This window comes from Phocoena sinus, chromosome 8, assembly GCF_008692025.1.
Source record: "Phocoena sinus isolate mPhoSin1 chromosome 8, mPhoSin1.pri, whole genome shotgun sequence".
NCBI lineage: Eukaryota > Metazoa > Chordata > Mammalia > Artiodactyla > Phocoenidae > Phocoena > Phocoena sinus.
In genome coordinates, this window is record NC_045770.1 from 105,543,115 (window position 1) to 105,566,902 (window position 23,788).

The 23,788-nt window shown below is 57.6% G+C and overlaps 1 protein-coding gene across 5 annotated transcripts in view; it reads left to right on the forward strand.

Annotated features, from left to right (window-relative positions):
* The window catches only part of LRP5 (LDL receptor related protein 5), a 108,521-nt gene that overhangs the window by 84,145 nt on the left and 588 nt on the right, over window positions 1-23,788 (forward strand). For 2 of the 5 annotated variants that reach the window (XM_032640995.1, XM_032640999.1), the window contains 9 exons: window positions 2,461-2,669; window positions 4,075-4,265; window positions 4,940-5,149; window positions 7,918-8,043; window positions 11,616-11,852; window positions 13,675-13,815; window positions 15,474-15,710; window positions 15,961-16,100; window positions 22,171-22,268. In XM_032640995.1, the coding sequence (XP_032496886.1) occupies window positions 2,461-2,669; window positions 4,075-4,265; window positions 4,940-5,149; window positions 7,918-8,043; window positions 11,616-11,852; window positions 13,675-13,815; window positions 15,474-15,710; window positions 15,961-16,100; window positions 22,171-22,268 (1,589 nt within the window). Of the gene's footprint in view, window positions 1-2,460; window positions 2,670-4,074; window positions 4,266-4,939; window positions 5,150-7,917; window positions 8,044-11,615; window positions 11,853-13,674; window positions 13,816-15,473; window positions 15,711-15,960; window positions 16,211-17,206; window positions 17,351-22,170; window positions 22,269-23,788 lie in introns of those variants that run through there. The other 3 variants (XM_032640996.1, XM_032640997.1, XM_032640998.1) reach the window with 3 other exon arrangements.

Genomic DNA, 23,788 nt, shown 5'->3' on the forward strand with positions numbered 1-23,788 from the left:
TCCATCAGTGGACACCGGGGTTGCATCCGCCTGTGAGCTGTTGCTGCGGACTTTCCCACTTGGCTAAGTACCACTTTGTACTGGTGAGGGGGCGGGGTGTGGATTGTGACATTGAATCGGATTCTGCTAAGATTTTTTGCACCGGCCTTGGTGCTGTTCCTTATGGTAAAATTGGAGTTTGGGTTTTATAAAGCCGGCCAGCCGTGTAAAGTTTACCTCCTCGTTCCTGTGTGCCTGGGGTGGGCCGTGGGTGGTGTGTTGTTACAGCATGCACTTTTTTCTCAGCTGGTTGTTCCGATGAGCGTGTGCCCGGCTCCCACACACCCACCCTCCGCAGGGAGCCTGACTCTGGCCGGGGCTAGTTGGAACCTTGCTTTACTCCCAGGCCGTCGGCTGCACTGGGCTGTGGTCTTTGGCCAGAGAGCTCTGTGGCTCTTGGGAAAGGAATGTGCTGGCTGGAGTCGACGCCTGGCTCCTAGGGCCCACAGCTCCTGGGGGTGTCGGTGTTCTTACCTGCAGAGATGCGAGTGACATGCTTCCAGCTGCCCAGCGGGGCTGGACCAGAGGCTGCTGTGTGTGTGTTTGGGGGCGGGTGGTTCCTCTCCAGCTGAGTCCAAGAGGCTGGGCCTGGGGAGGGGGGCTTCTTTTTGGCTGCAAGCCCCCTCTTGACCACCGGGAGACTTCTTGTTTTATTGACTGCTGAAAAGAGGTATATTAAGGGGGTCTGCAATGAGCTGTGATCAGAACATCATCTAAAGATGATTCCGTTCTCAGTGGAGGAACTTTTCATCCATACTGTTGGTGGCAGCAGCCCAGGAGCTTGGGAAGCCCCTTTGCACCAGGTCAGGTCACCTGAGAACCCAAGGGGACCAGATCCACCAGGGTATCGGCCTCTAGCCTGTGAGGGATGTGAGGGAAGCTCTGGGCACTCTCCTTCTCCTGCATCAGTTCACGAAACAAGGTCCCCTTTAAAGGGATTCTCTTTCGGTGGCTCCGAAAGCCAGGGCTCATCCCTGAGAGGCAGTAGATGGCATGGAGTCCAGTAGCGCTCCCGGGAGAGGCTCGGGGTGGAGACCCGCAGGGAGTGTGAGGGGGAAAACAGACCCCGCGAGGGGCACGTGCTGCCCCTGGGCTCCCGGTATGCACTGCGGGGCAGCCCTGCACCCTCACCTGGCCATGAACCCTTGGCCTGTCTCCCTCAGGGAAGAGGCTGTGAGAGGTGGACCTCTGTGCTGGACACCTATTGTCCTGGCATCCTAAATTTAAAAAACAATAAGATTTGAGGGCCTTCGCTCTGGAGAACAGTATGGAGTTTCCTTAAAAAACTAAAGACAGAACTACCATACGACCCAGCAATCCCACTACTGGGCATATACCCTGAGAAAACCATAATTCAGAAGGCGTCATGTACCACAGTGTTCATTGCAGCTGTGTTTACAATAGCCAGGACATGGAAGCAACCTAAGTGTCCGTCGACAGATGAATGGATAAAGAAGATGTGGCACATATATACAATGGAATATTACTCAGCCATAAAAAGAAACGAAATTGAGTTATTTGTAGTGAGGTGGATGGACCTAGAGACTGTCACACAGAGTGAAGTAAGTCAGAAAGAGAAAAACAAATACCGTATGCTAACATATATATGGAATCTAAAAAAATTAAAATAAAGTGGTTATGAAGAACCTAGGGGCAGGACAGGAACAAAGATGCAGATGTAGAGAATGGACTTGAGGACAGGGGGAGGGGGAAGGGTAAGCTGGGACGAAGTGAGAGAGTGGCACTGACATTTGTACACTACCAAATGTGAAACAGATAGCTAGTGGGAAGCAGCCACATAGCACAGGGAGATCTGCTCGGTGCTTTGTGACCACCTAGAGGGGTGGGATAGGGCGGGTGGGAGGGAGACGCAAGTGGGAGGGGATGTGGGGGTACATGTATGTGTATAGCTGACTCACTTTGTTATACAGCAGAAACTAACACACCATTATAAAGCAATTATACTCCAATAAAGATGTTAAAAAAAAAATCCAAGGGAAGGAAAAAAGATAAAAAAAGATTTGAGGGCCTTAATCCAAAAGTCTGAGTCTAAGGAAACAAGAAGTGAGAAGATGTCTTGAGCCGGGGGCCTGTGATCCTGGGCTGACCGCTCAGCTGCTGGGCGGTCCCTCTGTACGTGCGGGCGCAGGCCGGCCAGCCCGGGTGGGGTGACTACCAGGCAGCCGGGTCCAGTGCCGTCACTGTTGGCGGGGCCTGGCATCGGAGCCCATGGGCGAGAGCTCTCCTGGAGGCTGTTGGAGGGATCAACTTCACTCTCAGCGGATGTGTGGGCAAGAGCTGGTTTGAAAGGAGAGGTTCCCAGACACGGTTGGGCTTTTGACATTTGCTCTGCACTCGGGCACAGGCCTCCGCCCTCCGCACCGTGACTTTAGCCGGTGCTCGTTTCTTACCACCCTACAGCCCTTCGTTTTGACCTCTCCGAGCCAGAGCCAGAACCCGGACAGGCAGCCGCACGACCTCAGCGTTGACGTCTACAGCCGGACCCTGTTTTGGACGTGCGAGGCCACCGACACTGTCAACGTCCACCGGCTGAACGGGGAAGCCATGGGCGTGGTGCTCCGCGGGGACCGCGACAAGCCGAGGGCCATCGTCGTCAACGCCGAGCGGGGGTGCGGGGCCGCGCGGGTGGGCTGCTGCACCCGCTGGGGTGTGCCAGGGGCCCCTCCCGTGAATGCCGGCCTCTCGGGCCGGGAGGGATCTTCCACCCCCGACCCTCCCATCTGCAGCCGGAGTGGGGCAGGGAGACACCAGCTCACTCCCAGGCATGGCAGGGAGGCAGAGACGCCCAGGGATGGCCTGGACTGAAAGCCTGTGCAGGGGTGAGGGCTTTGCTGAGAGACACAGGCAGGATGTGATTCATGGGTTTCGTACCATCCCATCCAACTTGAACCCTATTCAACCATCCCTTCCGTAGCGTCCCATGTGGTGGCGGGTTATTCACTTGCCTAGGGGAGGTCACTACCTGACTGGGAGCTTCTTCCTTCCCTGAAGCTCCCTGATGGGCCTTCAGGTTCTCTGGTAGGTGGGAGAGAACCTGAGACACGTTGACAGGTGTGGAGGGTCCCAAAGGGAAGGACCAGGGCGGGGGGTGAGGGGGCCGAAACCACATGACATGAGATTGGGAAATAAAGCCAATTGGGGAGGGTTTGGGGGTGGAAGGCAGGAGGATGGTGACCACCTCAGGTACCCGCAGGGCTGCCGTTCAGGGCGGGAATCAGACCCATCGAGGCACCGTGTGCTGAAGCCCAGGGACCGCCAGGCAGACCTGAGTTCAAATCTCGACTCTGTCACCTACTGCCTGTGTGACCTCAGGCAGGTGACGTGACCTCCCAGGGATTCAGTTTCCTTGTGAGGACAGCGGGGAGTACCAGCCCTGCAGCCCCCCGGGGGCCTCAGTTACTGAAGACGGTTCTTTAGGAATCAAAGGAGGGGGCGTGTACTAGTCCCGGGGGCTGCCGCAAGTGACCACAGACTGGGGGCTTGAAACACGGAGGTCTATTCCCTCGCGGTTCCAGGGGCCAAAGTCAAGGGTGGCAGGGCCCTGCTCCCACTGGAGTCTCCAGGGGAGGTTGCTTCCTGCCTCTCAGCTTCGGGGGCCCCGCGTGCTCCTGGGCTTGTGGCCGCGTCCCTCCTCTCTGCCTCCGTCTTCACGTGGGCTTCTCTCTGTGTCCGTGTGGCCTCTTCTCTCTCTTGAGGCCACTTTCACTGGTTGCGGGCCCACCCTAACCGGGGCGGCCTCATCTTGATACTTAGTTACATCTGCAAAGACCTTGTTTCCAAATAAGGTCCTATTCCGAGGTTGCAGGTAGACGTGAGGTCTTGGGGGACATTTTCCAGCTCCTCCAGGGCATGACCTTTCAGCTCCGGGTCCAGCCCCTAGAGGCTGGGGTCATATGACTGGTCACTTTCCGAAGCCCCGCTGGGTGCCCGCGGGGTCTGGGGCCGGTCTCTCTGGTGCTTTGCTGAGGACGTAGCGGACGCAGCGCCCGTCCTTTACCTGCTGTTCTCTCGCAGGTACCTGTACTTCACTAACATGCAGGACCGAGCAGCCAAGATCGAGCGCGCGGCCCTGGACGGCACCGAGCGCGAGGTCCTCTTCACCACGGGCCTCATCCGTCCCGTGGCCCTCGTGGTGGACAACGTGCTGGGCAAGCTCTTCTGGGTGGACGCCGACCTGAAGCGCATTGAAAGCTGCGACCTGTCAGGTGCGCGCCCTGGAGCCTCCCCGAGGATCGGTCCCTCGGCAGCCACCGCGTCTGACCCACCAGGACGCCCGCCGTCCTGGTCATCGGTCATGGCGTAGCAGCCGCCACGTTTGTGGGGGACCGACTGCGAGCAGGCACTGGGCTGGGGCTTTACCATGTATAGTGCCCCCGCCCCGTTCCAGGATGTGGGTCCCAAGTGATCCCCAGGTGGCAGGGGCCGACGAGGCTCAGAGAGGGTGAGCCAGCTGTGCAGGCCCCCAGCGTCAGGTGGAAGAGGAGTCCGACCTCTCTGCCTCCCGTGCCCATGCTCTCAGCTCCTCTGCCTTGGCTGCCTTAGTCTGGGAGGCCCCTGGGCCAGAGAGGAGTGAGAATCAGTACTTAAAGGGGCTTTTCTTCCGGAAGTTGGGGTGGGCTGGGGGCAGGGGAGGCACCGTGCTTGCCGGGGGCCAGCGACTGGGGCCACGGCCCTGGCCGAAGGGCAGCCCAGGTAGAAGCAGGGCTGTCCGAGAGGTGGCCTCAGGTCTGCCTAATTCCAGGGAACGTGCCCCAGCCCCCAGCCCTGGCCAGAGCCCGGCGTCCCCCAGGCTCCCGGCAGCCCACCCGTCTCCCGAGGCAAGCGTGGGCCGAGCTCTAGGGGTCAGCCGCCACTCAGGGGGAGCGCCTCCCTCTTGCAGGGGCCAACCGCCTGACCCTGGAGGATGCCAACATCGTGCAGCCTGTGGGCCTGACTGTGCTGGGCAGGCACCTCTACTGGATCGACCGCCAGCAGCAGATGATTGAGCGCGTGGACAAGACCACAGGGGATGCGCGGACACGAGTCCAGGGCCGTGTCGCCCACCTGACCGGCATCCACGCCGTGGAGGACATCAGCCTGGAGGAGTTCTGTACGTGGCGGGTGGGCAGTGGGCAGCAGACACCGCCGAGGGGAGGCTGGGCCTCTTCACAGAGCACAGCAGCCCCTGAACTGGCCCCCTTGGGATAAGGCAGCAGGACAGGCCAATGTGAGAGTTGTAGGACTGAGATCCTCTTTTCTTTCTTTCTGTCGGCCAAGTCTACTCTCGGCTCCCGGAGGCCACCCTCAGGCCCTCTCCCCATCAGTAACAGACCGAACCTCTCTGACTTCCTTTTCTACCAGCTGGAACCCACTCCGCTTTCCAAGGGCTTGCGATTAGATTTGGCCCAGTTTTAGACTAGTCTCCCTTTAGATTGACTCCAAATCAACTGATCAGTAACCTTAATTACATCTGTAAATCCCTTCTGCTGAGTAAGGTAACAAAACCACAGGCATAATAGCTCATCACATCCTCCCTAGCTGGGGAGTGGGGTAGGATATTTAGGGGGCATTTTAGGATTCTGCCTGCCACAGTCTGGCTGTGCCCAGGGGCCTGGGAGAGGGACGACGTCGGTAACTGGGACCTCTGGTTCCTCTACCCACCTCCGTATATGGCTGTATGTGGATATGGAGGGGTGAGTGTGTGTGTGTGTGTGTGTGTGTGTGTGTGTGTGTGTGTGAGAAGTGTCTACCTCTCCCTCTGTCTTCTCGCTTTTCTCTCTTCATTCAGTAAATACACCTGGGCTGACAGCTGGGTGAGCAGACCCATTACTGTCCTTGTCCTGTGATGCCCGTGGTCTGGCCGCCTTCAAGGCCCTGGGGCCCCACCAGCCTCACCCCAGCCCATTACTATTGGCCTTCTGCCTCGGCCACACCATGTGTTGACTGTTCTGCACCCCAGGTCCCGTGCTCAGCATTTATTACATTATATGTGTTATTTCACAATAATTCTACTTTACAGCTGAGGAAAGTAGGGCTCAGAGAGGGTACTACTTCCCCCTGTCACCTAGCCAATAAACCTGATGGGGCTTGGATTTGAGGCCAGAGCCCACAGTTTAGGCACTGGGATTTTTTTTCTGTTGGGCTCCCTGCTCAGGATGAGGGGCATGACCTCTGAATCAGTCACTTCTGTGTTGACTGCTGGGCGGTGGGTTCTGTCCTTGTGGGTAATCAGCTGGATCCTGGATAAGCGAAGTCACTAGGAACTGGCTTCCGGATAACCGAGGCACCCCACGCCTATGGGTTAGAAAGCCTGCGTTCACCTGGCCCCTTACACCATCCTCAGCCAAGTCCCGATTCCTGGTTGTTGCTGGCAGATGGTCAGAATGGTGAATGCTGAGGCCACAAATGTCGAGACCCACTGCCTGCTGGTGTCGGCAGAGAGCCAGGCTCATTGACCGGCAGCTCCTTGGAACCGAGCGGCTGGAAGGGCCAGGAGACGTTCAGTGAGCAGATTTGAGGTTGGAGACCGGGACGTGTCTATGAGTGCTAATGTGTGGGCTCTAGGGTGACATGGAGAGGCTCCTCATTTTGGGTGAGGGCGGGAAGTCCTTGGGTGTTGATTTGGGACGTGGGCCATCCATCCTGCCTCCCCACAAGATCCCACAACTAAACTCTAAACCAGGGGTGGCACTCTGCAGCCCGTAGGACTGTGTCATCCTGGCTGCCTTTGCTTTGCGGCTGGCCGACAAGGAGTCTTGGTCACCTAGATAGGTGGCCTAGCCCATGAAACCAAAATTATTTACTTTCTGATTCTTTATGGCAAAAGTTCGCTGACCCTCCTCTAAACCATGACTCTGTCATTTTGAAAACACCTAATCCTCAAGGTTGAGGAGGAGAAACTGTGATTTGTCTTTGGGGGTCCGGGTGAGGAGCAGAGTGCTTTGCGCCATTTCCTCTCACCTGAGGGAGCTCAGCCACCCTCCCAGCCTCCTAACCATTGTCAAGGTGTTGGGCACATGAAATTAATTGAATTGAAACGTTCGAGTTCCCCAGGGTTCAACACCCTTATTATTTTAACTTCCATGTGTATTAGTTTCCTGCAGCTGCTATATAACAAGTCACCACAAATTGGGTGACTTAAAGCAACAGAAATGTATCCTCTCACAGTTCTGGAGAAATCCAAAATCAAGGTGTCTGCAAGGCTGTGCTCCCTCTGGAGGCTGGAGGTGGGGGTGGGGAGGCGGAGGAGGGGATGGTTCTTTGCCCCTCCCATTTCCTGTGGTTGCCGGTGTTCCTTGTGGCTGCATCATTGCAGTGTCTGCCTTTGTCATCACATGACCTTCTCCCCTGCCTTCACCTCTTATGTCGTCTCTTATAAGGACATTTGTCAGTGCATTTAGGGACCACACAGACAATTCAGAATTAGACCCCATCTCAAGATCCTTAACATGACCATGTCATTTGCAAAGACCCTTTTCCCAAATAAGGTCAAATTCACAGATTCCAGGCATTAGGACGTGGACATATCTTTTGGGGGGCCACCACTCAGCCCACTACACCATGAGAGACAGACACACAGGTGGGCAGTGTAGCATGATGGTAGTGGGCACAGTGGGAGCTGGTGCAGACAGGCTGGGGTATGATGTAGGGAAAGTTCTATAAGTGCTTTTGGCCTCCGTTTCCTCATCTACAGAATGCAGTGCCAACAGAAACAGACTCCATAGGCTGCCCTAAGAATTAAGTGTGAGGATCTACCACACTCCTACTGGAGTGCCAGTTCTTGTGAGTTCCTGCCTGGCATTCATCCCCTCCATCCTCTAGGCCACAGTCCTGAGGTAGGAGGTAGAACCCGACCCCCTCCCTCTTTTCTCTCCACAGCAGCCCACCCTTGTGCCCGGGACAATGGCGGCTGTTCCCACATCTGCATTGCCAAGGGTGATGGGACGCCACGGTGCTCATGCCCAGTCCACCTCGTGCTCCTGCAGAACCTGTTGACTTGTGGTGGTAGGTATGACCTCAGCACTTTCTGTTGGGACGTTGAGCAGGACCCGATTCTCTGCCTGCCAGGTTGCTGCCTGACAGTCTTTTAATACATAGTCCCTGTGGCATCCAGTATCAAGGGTAGAAGGCGGAGCAGACTGTCTCTTTGTCCTCTTTTCTAATATATGCATTTCAGGGCTATGAATTTCCCTCTAAGCACTGGTTTTGCTGCATCTCACAAATTTTGATAAATTGCATTTTCATTTTCAGTTAGTTAAACTATTTTTAAATTATTCTCAATAATTCTTTGGCCCTTGTGTTATTTAGAAGTGTGTTGTGTAACTTCCAAATAGTTGGGAATTTTCCAGCTATCTTTCTGTTACTGATTTCTAGTTTAGTTCCATTAAATTATTGTGGAATTAATTTCCATTTCCTCATCCCTAAAACAGAAGCAGCCATCCTCCATCACAGGCTCCTCATGGGAGTAACAAAGACAGCGGAGAAAGCATGTGCACACGCGTGTGTGAGCGAGTATGTGCGCATACTCCCCCTCCTCCTCTGAGCTCCTGGGGGCCCGTGTTTACCCTGTCCCTTTTCTTCCCATGCTCACCCCCATGACCTCCATGCTGTGTCTCACACACGGCATATGCCTTGTATGATTTCTATCCTTTTAACTTCGTTCAGGTATGTTTTATGCCCCAGCGTGTGGTCTACCTTGGTGAATATTCCATGTGCGCTTGAGAAGATGTGTCATCTGATGTTGCTGGGTGGAGTGTTCTGTAAATGTTGGTTAGATCCAGTTGATGGATAGTGCCGTTCAGGCTGTCTGTATCCTTCCTGACTGTGCTGTCAGTTACTGATGGAGGTGTTGAAGTCTCCAATAGTGGGTTTGTCTAATTTTTTAGTACTGTCTTTTCTCCGCCTTCTACCCTTGACCCTCTTCTTCCCTAAGGTTGCACAGGGAGTGGCCAAGAATGTAAGCTGCAGTGTCAGACAGACCTGGGTTCAAATCCCAGCTTTGCCACTTCCCAGCTGAGTGACCCTGGGCTGGTCACTCACCTCTCTGAGCCTCCACTTCCTTCTCTGTGAAATAGAGAAATTGAGAGCACTTACTTGATGGGGTTGTTGTTAAGTAACAGAGTACTTTGCATGGTCCCTGACACATGGCACACAGGAATGCCAGGTGCTATTAGTTGTGAGAATGGCAGTAGTAATTAAAAGGAATAATTGTCATTGTCACCATGATGAAACCCAATCCCCAGGACTTCCTCTTCTCTTCCTGCAGGTCCCCCAGGTGACCTTGGATGTGCTGTTCCTGTGTTCCTCTCTTCTTCCCTCCTCCTCTGAGCTCCTGGGGGCCGGTCTTTACCCTGTCCCTTTTCTTCTCATCCTCATCCCCACGACCTCCACGCTGTGTCCCACACACGGCATATGCTCAGCACATCTCGGGAAGCAGGACCATGGGCCTGTCCTTCTGGAGCTTTCTCCTGCCCCACCTCACACTGTGAACCCCAGAGAGCTTGGCCAAGAACAGAGGGGATATTTCATGACTGTCCCGTGGTGGGGGCCACCTTGACCCTCCTGAGCTTCCTGGTGGCTTGTTTCTGAGTTCCGGCCCCAGGGCCCAAGCGGTTGTGCAGGTCCCACAGACGTCCAGGCTGCCCTGGAGGAGACGGGGCCGGGGAGAGAGCTGCACAGACTGCTCAGCTCTCCCTGGGACCCCAGCCCTGGGCCTCCCCAGGGGAGGACGCATCCCTCTGTCACCCACCCCCGGGCTTTGGCCCTCAGACTTGAGGATGCCAGGCCCTTCCTCACGGCCTAAGAGGCCTGTATTTACTGTGTCCCCATCTCTGTTCTTCCCTGGCCTCTTCTCTGGGGTCTCACAGGAGGATAAGGGCTGACTGAGGTTCCCAGGAGGTGCCACGGACCCTCAGGCCTCGTGCACCGGCGGCGCGGCGCCACTGCCAGTGCCGTGCACGCGCGCGTTACCGAACCAGGCACCGCGCGCGCACACACTCGCTCACACGTGCCCGTGCGCGTGCTTTCTCTGCTGTCTTCGTTACTCCCGCGAGGAGCCTGTGCTGGAGGGTGGCTGCTTCTGTTTTAGGGACGAGGAGACGGAGGCTCTGGGAGGTTGGGGGGTCCTCGGGTCGCACAGATGCTGGGGGAGCCTGGGTTCAACCCCAGGTCTGTGCAACCCCCATCCTGTCCCGTCCTCACTCTCCGGCCGCTGCTGCCGGGACTGGGGGCCCTGTGGGGAATCAGAGCCTGCCCCACGTGGACCCTCTTCTTCCTGCTGGGCTGTGGGGGGCTGGAGTCCAGGAGCGGGGCCTCAGCCACTGTCCACATGCACCTTTCCGTGGCCAGCATCCCTGTGTTCTCTGTTGGTGGCTCAGTGTGCACACATCCGTCGTTGGCTCCTTTGTCCCCGGCTGTCCTCTGTGGCCGAGCCCAGTGGGAACAGCGGCCTTGTGTTCATGTTTGCTCACATCTCCTCCCCCATCTCACATCCCTATTCAGCCCAGTGTGGACCCCACAGTTATGGGGGAGGCATATGGGTTCCAAATGTTGAAAGGCTTAGTACATCTTGAAATCAATACTTTTGTGAAATTGATAGCTTTTTTGTTTTTTTGACCATGCCGCGTGGCTTGTGTACCTTAGTTCCCTGACCAGGGATTGAACCCAGGGCACGGCAGTGAAAGTGCCAAGTCCTAACCACTGGACCGCCAGGGAACTCCCGATACCTTTTTCCTTAACCAGATTTCAAGGGTATTGAGGACTGTTGCTAAACGTTAAAACGAAGTTTGGACCAGTTTCTGGGGCTCAGTTTCCTGTGATTTTCCAGACCGAGGAGTGGAGAGATGATGACGGGCCCCCTGGGAAATGGGGGCAGCCTGGGACCAAGGGGCTCCTCCTGTGTCTCTCTGCCAGTGCCCTGGCATCCGTGCCCACCTGCGTCTTGGCCTCCAGGACAGTGCCACTCACTGAGTGCTACTGCGTGTCTGGCCCATTCTTAGCCTGCACTGGGGAAGTTGACCCCGAGGGGGAAGTGACTTGCCATGGCCACCTGGTACGAGGTGGCCCCAGATCTCCTGTCCTTCACCCTCCCAGCTCACCACCCTTCCACGACTCCCTCCACCAGGGAGCCTTCGAGCCCCATCCTCATCCACTCTGCTCCCCACTGTGGAATCCTCACCACCTGCCTTTCCTCAGCCCACTCTTCAACAAGGTGCCCGGGTCTTCCACCGGTGCCCCCCCCCACCCCCCGCCGCCATGCCTGTGGGCTCGCTGGCCACCCACAGAGTTCTGGCTCCACTGCCCCAAATGTGTAACAGGTGTGGGTGCTGACCACCCACTTTCTGACCCTCCTATTTCCGGCGGGGGTGCGGTGGACACTCCCCTGTAGCCAGGCCGTGCACACGGACAGCTTCCTCACACACTGGGGGCTGGAGGTGGAACGCAGACAAGACGCAGGGCAGTGGAGACCGGGTACAGCACTTGTGAATTGAGCGTGTTCCCCGCTTTGAAACCCAGAGGTGTTTCGCCCAGTTTTTGCCCTTCTGGGCGGCCTGTGATGGTCTTTCTCTCCTCCCCAGAGCCTCCTACGTGCTCCCCGGACCAGTTTGCGTGCGCCACTGGGGAGATCGACTGCATTCCTGGGGCCTGGCGCTGCGACGGCTTCCCGGAGTGTGATGACCAGAGCGACGAGGAGGGCTGCCCGGTGTGCTCGGCCGCCCAGTTCCCGTGTGCGCGGGGCCAGTGCGTGGACCTGCGGCTGCGTTGTGATGGCGAGGCTGACTGCCAGGACCGCTCGGACGAGGCGGACTGCGATGGTGAGGCCCCGCCCCTCCCCTAGGCTCGCGCTCTCCACCCTCCTGGAGCTTGGGCTCCATCAGGTCACGCATAAAGCCTTGGCCTGGAGCGAAACTGCCGTGGCCCCTCAGCTTGGGAGGGGAGAATGTTAGTTGCAGGCCCACTGAGAGCTGTTGCGCTCTGCCTCGCCAAGCACTTTGGCTTGAAGGCAGACTGAGGGTCTATCTTGCCTTCCCTCCTTCAGTCAAGAATTTTACAGAGACCCAAGTAAGTCCAGTAGTCAGCTGGATTTGCATGGTTTACACCCTGGTTAAGCCCCATCCCCAAAGGCAGTGCTGTCCTCCACCAAGCCGTCTGTGGGGTAACACTTACATCTGGGTGGTTTCTAGTATCCCCTTGAACCAGGAGTTCCAAAGAGATTGGCTTAGTCAACCTGGGTCCACGCTGGCTGGCAGTATCTTCCTTTTAGACCGTGCCAGTGAAACAAATCTCTGTGCTCCCTCTGAGGTTTTCTTACATAAAATGACCTGCTCCTTTGGTTCCTGCCACACACCGTCAGCACCACGGCCCCATGACTGCCACTGAGCTGTTAATGGGTCGTTCTAGCTGCCACCCCACAGCCACCGGTCCTCTTCTTGGATAACTCAGATGTTATCTGTCCACTGTCCCCATTGATGGTGAGCAGCCATTCTGTGGAAGGTGAAGGCCTGGGGGTCATTGCCCCAGATGTTTCTATAAAGCCGCAGTTGTTAAGTCTTTCCAGCTCACAGCCCCTTTGAATTCGATGGAGACTGTAGACCAGGGATGAGCGCACTGCGGCCTGAGGGCCAAATCCAGATCACCACCTGTTTTGGTAAATGCGGTTTTACTGGGACGCAGTCAGGCTCGTTCATTTACCTGTTGTCTCTGGTCCTGCATGGAAACGGCAGAGTTGAGTAGTTACAAAAGAGACCTGTCTGGCTCTACAGAAAAGTTTGCTGAGCCCTGCCTTACATCCTTGGCCCCAGCGCAGTCTTGTGTCCAAGATCTCAGCAGGTGGCAGGAGCCCTGATTAGGGACCGTCCCCTCCCTCCTCCCGCTGTGACTGTTTCTCCTGGAGAAAGGAAGCATCAGGAGGACAGCAGGCCCTAGTGGAGGCTCTGGGCTCTGCCCTCTGTTTCAGAAGCCTCCTCTCCTGCTAGGTTACCAGCAGACCTGCCCACTTATTGCAAGGACAGGGTTCCTTGTCTCTGGTTTCCAGAGTGGGCGCCTGGGACAGGGCGGGTGGGGAGCTTAGACGGCAAGTACTGGGGGCGGGTGATGCCTTCCTCATGGGGCCATAGCCCTTTCCAGGTCAGCACCCAGCCTTCCTCGTCCTCCTTGCGTGGCCTGCCTCTGCCTTTCCGGTTGCGCTGTGCTCCCGCTTCCTGACCCTCAGAGCTCTGCTGGTGCATCCCCTGTCCCCTGCCCCTCCCACTCTAGGAGCCCAGTTCCTTGTGGAGCCAGCGGCTGTCCCCTTCCTGGTAACCTGGGAGGGCCTGGGCACAGGGGCCGTGGTAGTCCTGGTGCTTTGCGGGCCTGACCCATGGTAGGAACCTGATGAATGAATACCTCCCTGGGTCGTTGAGGTCTCTTCCCTGCCAGCCCGCCCCCAGCATTGCATGGGCCTCGGAACTGGGGTCCTCGAGGGGCGGGTGAAGACTGGCTTTGCTGTGACCACGCCCCGACCCGGTCCTAGAAAGGGTCCGTTTGTCTGCTCTGTATTTGGAGCCCAGACCTCTGTTGTTGGGTCTGGGGGGGTGGGGCAGGGAGCCCCGGTGGAGGTCATCTGCTTAGTGCTCCTGGCTGCATCATGCCCTCCAGCCTCTCTGAACGCAAGGCCCCTCCTTGCAGCCGTCTGCCTGCCCAACCAGTTCCGGTGCGCCAGCGGCCAGTGCGTCCTTATCAAGCAGCAGTGCGATTCCTTTCCTGACTGCGTCGATGGCTCCGACGAGCTCATGTGTGGTGAGCTGGCTTCCCCGAGGGCGGGGTTGGAGGGTCGCCCTGTGCTGGGGTTCTGTCCCAGGACCGTCGGGTCTAGAGGGAGGAAGTGGTGGGGACTGAGGAGGCTGGGAGGTCGGGAGTATTTGGCCTCGGTAGGGAGTCAGGGAAGCCTTCCTGGAGGTGGAGGCGGCTGTGAGGAGGGGGAGGGGGAAACTGAGCCAAGGGGCATTTCAGCTGGGACAGAGGCACAGAGAAGGCATAGATGTGCCAGGCCAGACCTGAGTGTAAGGTGGCATGCTTCTGGCCAGAGCCCTCACTCAGCAGCATCTGTCAACAAGATCACCCTGACAGAGTAGTGGGTGAGTCCATTCCCTGGCAGCCTGCTGTCTGGCTGAGGAGGAGTGGTGTGTGCCCACGCACACACACACGCACACACACACGCTGCATGCCCCTTGAGTGACGTAGCTTGTACGGCCAGGGATGTAGGGGCTAGAGAATGTGAAACCAGGGCAGTCAGAGAAGGCTTCCTGGAGGCGTTGGCTCTTGAAAGGCTGTCTGGTTCAGACAGGAAGGGAGCTGGATTCCCAGACAGGAAGTGGGAATGTGTCTGTGTGTCTGGGGATATGGCCACTTCGTTCACTGCAGAGGGACCGGGGCTGAGAGCTCTGCCTGAAGGATAGAGGCGTCTTGTGAATGGGGAAGAAGGAGGCATCCCCAAGGGACTCACTGAGCGCTTTTGTGCCTTCACATCAACCCGGGATAGGCCCCTCAGCTACCATCTCAGGAGCGTGGTCTGGGGGCCAGAGGGTAGCAATGGGAGCCCCGGGGGGTCTGAGCCCCGCGCCTCTGCTGGGCAGGTGTCCAGTGTGACGGTGTCTGTCTTCAGGCTCCCATGTGATCGTGGCCCCAGCCGTTGGGGGTGATGTTTATCCATAGTCAGGCCTCGTCGCCGGAACCAGCAGCTTTCCTCCCTTTCCTTCGGGCTTTGGCCGGAGGGGACGTTGTCGACTGCTCTCAGAAACGTGGCCACCCTGATGGGAAAGTGAATGTCCTTTTGTCAGAGTTGAGTCTGGAGCCCAGACATGCCCTCCATGCCGCAGGTGGCTTTGATCGTGGGGCGAGCCCCAGGAGTGCCCCTGCCCGGGAGCCCTGGGTGCGCCTTTGCAGCCCTGAGCTGGCTCCTGGCTTTTTGGGTTTGACTGGGCCCCTGAGGCCAGGCCCTTCACATTCCACTTCTCACGCTTTCCCTGCCTAGGGCCTTCAGGATTCCCGGCCTCTGTGGCAGGCAGGCGTGAGGGGCTCAGATGGAGGCCCCCCGGCCCTGGGTGCTTGGGTCAGCCCCGCCCCTCCGCGTGGTCCTGTCTCCCCGCCCCGCCCCCTCCTGCCGCCTGGGGCTCGGGCTCAGCTGGACTAGGGACGTGGACGTGGGAGGACCCAGCGCCTGCTTCCAGCCGAGAAGCTCCGGGTCAGGGGCATGAATAGGAGGCTGCTTCGGAGGAGTCGCTGCTGAGGGGCCGGGGGCCGTGGCAGAGCTGAGTCAGGCCGAGGAGGGGGAGAAGGTGCTGCGGCTCCATCGGCGGGTGCTGGGCCGGGGCGGGAGGCACACAGCGCCTGCCCCGCAGGAGGCCTGCTCCCTTTGGGTTAACGTCCGCTATCGCTTCCTGCCCGTGCTCTGGCAGAAATCACCAAGCTGCCCTCGGACGACGGCCCGGCCCACAGCAGCGCCATCGGGCCGGTTATCGGCATCATCCTCTCGCTCTTCATCATGGGCGGGGTCTACTTCGTGTGCCAGCGCGTGGTGTGTCAGCGCTACGCCGGGGCCAACGGGCCCTTCCCGCATGAGTACGTCAGTGGGACCCCCCACGTGCCCCTCAATTTCATCGCCCCCGGCGGCACCCAGCACGGTCCCTTCACAGGTGAGGACCCTGGGCGGCGGTGCGGAGGCAGAAAGGGCGGGATATGGGGCGAGTGGATCAGGAATGGTCTTTGGACTTGACCTGAGATGTTCTCGTGGGGTGTGTCCTGAGTCGTCCCCCGGGGACGGCTGGGCGGGGACACATCTCTCATAGGGCTTCCGCACCTGAACCTGGGTCTCCGGGGCAGCGGGGCTGGGGAGAGTGCGCCCCTGCCCCTAACTGGCCTCGTTCCCCCACCCCCTCCCCGCAGGCATTTCGTGCAGCAAGTCCATGATGAGCTCCGTGAGCCTTATGGGGGGCCGAGCCGGGGTGCCCCTCTACGACCGGAACCACGTCACCGGGGCCTCGTCCAGCAGCTCATCCAGCACCAAGGCCACGCTGTACCCGCCGGTGAGTAGGGGCAGGAGGACGCCTGGCCAGCTCAGGGTCCCCCCTGCCCACCAGCGGCAGGCACGTCCTCAGGATTTCGAGAATTACTTGCTGTTCCACCACTTAGAATGGTGGGTGCGTTCACCTTTCTCCCCGTCCCGACCTGTAGTTTTTTTCTTCAGCATCATTTTCTGCTCAGAAAAGAGTACGTCCTGTTCATTGTGGATAACCTGGAAGCCACATAAGATTCTAAAAGGTGGGGGTCTCACCCATAATCCCACCTCCCGGGGTTGCTGTTGGGCGTTTCCCTGTCTGGGTGGCCGTCTGGTTCCTCGGGCCCGCCCCATCGGCAGGGCCTGTCTGGATGGACGCGAGCTTCCCCTCAGCGTCCCCGCCAGAAACGCTCTATTTTCCCGCCCACAGCCTTGCTGGTTCCCAGAAAATAGCCGGATGGTTTTCTAAGGACAGGCACTCCTGGGGTGACTGTCGTGGCTGAAATGCTCCCTGGAGCTTCCGGCAGCCTGAGTGGGGTGAGGGGCTGGCCCTAGGCCGAGCCCCACCCTAGAACGAAATGACTCTACAGAGGGTGAAGGGCCAAAGCCCCCAGTATCCCAGCCCCACACCAGGATCCCGAGGGGGACCCTCTCCTCGAGGCTGGAAAAGACCCCCATTTCCAAAGCGTGGCCCCAGGGTAGCTGGGGCAAGCTTGATGCACGGATGTGAACCTGAAGGTACATATCAGGTTCTGACTTTATATGGTTCTGTGCTTTATAATTCTCCAAAACCCGACTTCCTGTGATGGTGTGGTCTTCTGACGTGAAGACAGCCCCTTGAGCTTTCTCTGGGGGGTCGCCAGTGAGCCCCACCCACCAGGGCCGGGCCTTCCTGCCCTTCTGGGTGTACCCCGTATCCGGGGTGTTGCCCCTCCTTATCACGCCTGACCTGGCAGGACCAAGGAGTGGGGGGCAGCGGGGGTCATTATCTCGGGTTGGCAGGATCAGAACCGAATCTGGCAGCTCCAGGGCCCGACTGTGTTTCGGGGCAGAGGGAACAAGGAGCCTGGAGCTTCAGACTCCTCCCCACCATACCTCTTGTCCTTCCTGCTGCTACTGTTACCTGGCTTTCAGATGTCCCATGTGACCAGCTGAAAGCACCAGGAACCCGTGTAAGACTGAGCTGACCCCAGGACAGCCCTCTGGACCCCCCACGCAGGCAGCAGCATGCTGGCGTCTCCATCCGCAGCCCCTGCTGGGAGCCGGGGAGATCTTATCTGACAGCAAGAGATGACACTGACCACCAGCAATCTTTTTCAGCCGCTTTACCGAGATGTAATTCACATGCCCTCCCATCCACCCACGCACTTACAGCCTACAGCTCGGGGGGGGGGGGGGGGGGGGGGGGGGGGGGGGGGGGGTTTCTAGTATATTCATAGAGCTGTGCAGTCATCACCATTGTTAAATGTAGAACATTTCATCATCCCAGAGAGAAACCCTGCATGGAGCCAGCTATTTAAAAATTAACTACATTCGTTTGAATCAGTAATATATGTTCGTGGTACAGAATTCAAAGGGCACAGTGAAAGGAGGGCCCAGCCCTCACCTGCTCAGGAGCTCGCCCCTCCCCCGGAGGTACATCCTGTGGTGAGTTTATCGTGTGTCCTCCCAGAGGAAGTCTGTACATAAGCGAGTATACAAGAGTATGGACTTTATTTTCCCAACAAAGAATAATTTTTTTTTTTTTGGAGATAATTGTAGATGTATATGCAGTTGTAAGGAATAATACAGAGAGGTCCTATCTCCCTTTCACCAATTTTCCCCAGTGGTAACGTCTTACATAACTATGATTGTCTTAGCCCATTCATGCTGCTCTAACAAAAATACCATAGACTGGGCAGCTTAAACTACACACATTTATTTCTCACAGTTCTGGAGGCTGGGAAACTCAAGCTCAAGGTTCTGGCAGGTTTGGGCCCGGTCCCTGGTTCATAGTAGTTGTCTTCCCCACTTCCTTTTCTTTCTTTCCTTCTTTCTTTTCCTTCTTTCTCACTGCGAGGCTTGCAGCATCTCAGTCCCCTGACCAGGAATTGAACCCGGGGCCACGGCAGTGAAAGCCTGGAATCCTAACCACTGGGCCACCAGGGAACTCCCTGTATCCCTGTAGTGGCCGTCTTATCTGTATATGGTGGAAGGGGTGAGGGGGCTCTCTGGGGTCGCTTCTTTAAGGGCACTGATTCCACTTATGAGGGCTCCACCTTCGTGACTTAATCACATCCCCAAAGCCCCACCTCCTAATACCATCCTGTTGGGAATTAGGTTTCAACATATGAATTTGTGGGGACACAAACATTCAGTCTATGGCAATAGTACAGTAGCATAATCAGGGCATTGCTATGATACACTTTGACTTTATTCACAGTTCACCAGTTTTATATATGCACTTTTATTTTAAGACAACTTTTATCTATCTATACCTATCTATATCTATCTATCTGTGTATCTATGTATCTATGTATCTAGCAATTCTAGGTTCACAGCAAAATTGGGAGGAGGGTAGGGAGGTTTCCCAAATCCCCCTTCCTCCCCCTTTATCAACATCCCCCACCAGAGTGGGGTACTCGTTACAGTCCACGAATCTACACGTCACCATCACCCAGAGTCCATGGTTTACATCTTGAGTTCGCTCTTGGTGGTGTAGTATTCTGTGGGTTTGGACAAACGTGTAATGACATGTATCCACCATTTTAGTCTCATACAGAGCAGTTTCATATGTACTTTTTAAAACCTGCATGATAGCATCTGAAGGTAATGACAGCTCCTCTCTGAGCCTTGCTTTTTGCTACCAAGGATCAGTGAAAGCTGGCCTTTACCCAGCACTTCGGAGGAATACACTCTTCGTGTGCTGTTATCACCCCGACTCCAGAAGGGGGCGCTATCAGCCTCCTATTTGGCAGATGAGGCCAAGGAACTGAGTGGTGACTACCCGCCCCCCTCCTCCCTGGGGCCATTCTGTCCAAGCTGACCACTCCCCTACCCTGCCTCTCCTGCACCCTGAAGTTTGTTTTGCTTCTCGGGCAGAGCTGTCCCCCTCTTGGTGACTGGAGAGTGCCCTTTTTTGGGGTGCGGCTGGGCCCACACCAGTGGGTGTCCAGCCATTCCCAGGATCTCGTTACCCTAACAGTGATGCCCGGAACTCCTGCGGTTTCCTCATTTCCCCTCCTGGGTAGGAGCCAGCAGGAAGATGCCCTGCAGCTAAGGCTGAGCATTGGTCATCTTGACCTTTCTTGCCAAGGGTCCCTCACAAGGGACCATCTTCCCGCTAGCAGAGGGCCACACCAGCACGACCGTCCCTCTCAAACACATTCTCGTCAGGTCCAGTTTAGGGTAAAAATGGTTTAGTGGTGTAATTTAAATTTATATTTCTCTTATTACGTATGATGTCAAAGATCTTTTTGTATGTTTAATAACCTTTGTAGTTTTATTTTCTCAGATGGGTGCGTTTATGTCCTTTTTCTATTGGGTTGTTGGTATTTTTAAAATTTATTTGTAAGGGCTCTTTATATAGAGATATATTAAGAAAGTTAGCCTGGGATAAGGGTTGAAAATGCTTTTCCTAGCTTTCTGTCTTTTGATTTGGTTTATGTTGTGTTTTGCCATTTATACAATGAAATTATTCATCTTTTATGGGAGTTTGGGGGGTTTTTGGTCATACCCAGAAAGGCTTTCCCGTCTTGTAAAAATGTTTCTTTCCATGCTCTCTTTCTTAATGTTCTCAAGGTTTCGTGTTTGCATTTTTTTTTTTTTTTTCTAACTTTTGGCTGCATCGGGTCTTCATTGCTGCACACAGGCTTTCTCTAGTTGCAGTGGGCGGGGGCTGCTCTTCATCGCGGTGCGCAGGCTTCTCATTGCGGTGGCTTCTCTTTGCGGAGCATGGGGTCTAGGTACGCGGGCTCAGTCGCTGTGGCATGTGGGCTCAGTAGTTGTGGCTCGCGGGTTCTAGAGCACAGGCTCAGTAGTTGTGGCTCACGGGCTTAGTTGCTCCGCGGCATGTGGGATCTTCCCGGACCAGGGCTCAAACCCATGTCCCCTGCATTGGCAGGCAGATTCTTAACCACTGCGCCACCAGGGAAGTCCCTTGTGTTTGTATTTAATTTTGATTCTCCTGGAATCAAATTTAACTTTGATTCTCCTGGAATGTAATTAGGTGTACTGAGTGAGGCTGGAGGCATCCGACTTTATTTCTGTGCTGATGGCTACCAGGCGGCCTTTAGGGAATTCCCTGGTGGTGCAGTGGGTTAAGAATCCGAGCTCCCACTGCAGGGGGCACGGGTTCAATCCCTGGATGGGGAACTAAGATCCTGCATGCCAAGCGGTGCAGCGAAAAGAAAAAAAGGCGGCCTTTATTAGTCGAGGTCCAATCAGGAGACGGAAGTTACATGGTGATTTGAAGAGAGAAAGTACAGAATTATTATCGGGGATTAGGATTGCAGGGAATTGGCCAGTGAGAGGTAAAGAGAACTCTTCAGAACGCAGGGAAAGCAGATGATCTGAGCGGGGAAGAGCCCCTAGCCCCCACGCACCAGGTGACCGAGAAGTCGCCGAGGTGCTGCACCAGCAGAACTTGCTAGAAATATGCCCACTGTAGTACTGGGGAGACTTCTTCCTTGACCTTCACCTCCCCAGCACCCTGCGGGAAGTAGCACCGACAGCAGCAGGGGAGGGGACTTGGGCAGGATCCCAGAGTTCTCCTTGGAGGCAGCAGTGAAGAGAAGCCGGGTCCAGTCAGGTTCATGGGCAGATGCGGAAATAGGAGCGCAAGGGCCTGGGGTGTGGGAGCCGCTGGGGGAGGCCCTTTCTGCTGGGCTTCCCTGCCTGGTTTCTGCTCTCTCTCTGAACACCACCCTCTTCCCCCAGGCGTGCCTTCCTAGCTTTGGGGTCACCTGCTGAGGAAGCCGCAGGCTGGCTATCTGGGCTGAAGAGGGCCCTCCACCACAGAATAAGGAGAGGGGTCCGTGCCAGTTCCTGACGGGTAGGGGAGGGGTCTGGGCACGTCCTGTAGGTGACTCACCTAGTGTCAGGACAGCCTTGGGAAGCGGGTCTCCTTAGCCCCATTTTAGGAATGAGGATCCTGAGGCCTCAAGGGGTGAAGTCCCTCACCAGGGAGCAGCTGGGAGGTGATAAAACAGGTCTCAACCCACATCTGCCGAAGCGGGGGTGGGGGGGGCGTGGGGGGGAGGGGGGGTTGGCGAGGGAAGGCCGTGCCCTTTCCATCGCCCCAGGGACCTGGGGGAATTCAGTCCCTCAGGGCACTCAGACTCCCAGGTCTGGCTGTGCCCCTGGCAGGGACAGCTCAGAGGAGGGGCGGGGGGGGGGGGGGGGGGGCGCCGGCCGCGCTGGTTGCTGGGGAAGGTGCAGACCCCGCGGGTGTCTGGCCCCCAGGTGCCTCTGTCCCTCTTGTGGGGCCGGTCATGTGCCACCTGGCTCTTGAGGGTGCATTCATGGGGAAGAGTTGTGTACTTATTATCACAGTTTGGGGCCAATATAGTCCCTTGAGAATGGGGCGCCCCTTCCTCATTTGCTGAGAGGGTGGGGAGGGCGGGCAGCAGGGCTGTGGCCCCTCCTTCCGTGTGGTGGTGCGTGTGCCTTGTCAGGGTTCAGGCTGGGATGTGGGTCCCCTGAATGTTAGGAGTAAGGAATGAATTATAGAGATTAGACTTTGCACCACGTGGGAGGAGATGGGGGAGTAAAAGACCAGAGAGGGGAGTTGACAGAAAAGCCCCTGAGGAACCTCGGGAGGCACTCAGTGGCGTGGGGACACGCCCGGGCCTGCGGGGACCCTTCCCTGCTGGTGGCACGGTGCACAGGGGGCTTGTGTCAGGGTCCTGAGTGCGCAGCCGAGCTCCCGGGCCTGGGGTCGCCACTGATCAGCGGGCCGGGCTCTCCCCCTGCTCGAGCCCACCCACGGGCCACAGCTGCCCCTTCCCCTCCCCAGACCAGGAGGGGCCCTGGGAGGAGGGCAGCTGGTTGGGGGTGGCCGGTGGGCGGTGGGGACCGCCGGCTCCGGGGCCCGTGTGACCTTGCTTGGCTCCCCCCAGATCCTGAACCCGCCGCCGTCCCCCGCCACGGACCCCTCCTTGTACAACGTGGACGTGTTCTACCCTTCCAGCATTCCCGCCACCGCCAGGCCGTACAGGTACGGAGCCCGCGCGCCCCGCGGTACCGGGCCTGGTCCCCATTTCCTGCGGGAGAAAGCGCGGAGGGGTCGGGGCGCCGGTGGGCGTGCTGAGTTCAGAAACCATCCTGCGCCCACGGTTGGCAGCCCTGGGGGTGTTTTGTAAGCCGGGCCACACGTGGCCTTGAATGACGCCCCCAGGGGTCTCCACCGCAGCCGGGCCCGTCCCCCGGAGGGCTCTGCGCTCTGTGCCTGAATCCGGCGCTGGGACCCCGGCGGGGCGCCACCCCTTGGTACCTCGGCTGGCCCTTGATGGGGCGATCCTTCCCCCTTACCCACTGCGAGGGCCTGCTCGGGCCCCGGGCCTGCTCAGCACCGACCCCGCACTCCCAGCTGTCCCTTTAGGGGGTCGCACGACCCCCTCCTTGGTGGGGAGCGGCCAGCTGGAGAGCGTTGAGGAGAAACGGGATCCGGGTTTGCTGGCCTGTGGCCAGGGGCGGGTCGGAGCCAGGGTGGGCGAGGTGAACCTGCTGACCTTCACCCGGTGGTCTCAGCCGACAGGGCCCGCCCACCAGGTGCGCTGGGGCCCCCGCCCCCACCCCCGGGCGAGCTACCTGATGGGGCAGGTGGAGGGTCGGCCCCGCCAGGCTCGCCCCCTGTGTAGAGAGCGGGGCTTGGGGGTGGCGGAGGCCCTTGGTCCTCCCGGAGCGGCGGACCCTCCGAGCGCGGCACCGCCTGCCACCTGGTGGCCGTTTGGGGAACTCCGGGGCCTGGCCGGGGAGCCGGGCAGCCGTGCAGATTCCGGGGAGGCCCAGCCGTTTACTGGGTCACTGCCCTGTTCAAGAACCTGCGGGGGCTCCCCAGTGCCTCCGTGTGTCCCCAGAGCTGTCACCGCCACACCAGCCAGGCCAGGCCCCTCAGCCTCCAGTCTACTGCATGCTTTGCTCCTTCTGCCCTGGTTTTGGTCCCCCTCCAAGGCCTCTGCCCTCCCCACTGTCTGTGGGCGTCCCTTCTTGCTCCCAGGGCTCCACGAGGCGTATCCTGCTGCTGCACCTTCCTCAGTGTGGGCGCCCCTCGCTGGCCCTTTGGTGCTGGCTCCACCTTCCCGCCCACTGTAAGCCCCGCTGTGGCTCTTAAACACACCACGATCCCCACCTTGGACTCGGGCCAAACGGCGATGTCACGGGGGACGGTCAGGAGGCATCTCTGGGCTCAAGAGATGGGAGGCCAACTGGTCTCCAGTATTTACAGTAATGGTGGAAGGGGGGACGGCCGTTGACCGCTTCTGGTGCCAGATGCTGTCTCTAGCGCGTTCCAGGCGGAATCTCATTTTAATCCTCACAAGCTCCTTTTGAAATGGATACTGTTTCATCTTCCCCATTGTGTCAATGAGAAACTGAAGCTCAGAGAGGTTAAGTTGCCCAAGGTCAGCCAGGTAGGCTCTGGAGGCCTCGTTCCCCGTAAAGGTGACCTTGGCCTGGGGCTGCAGTCCTTGTCAGGGACTGAGCTTGGCAGCCTGCAGGGTAGGTGCCAGTGCGCCC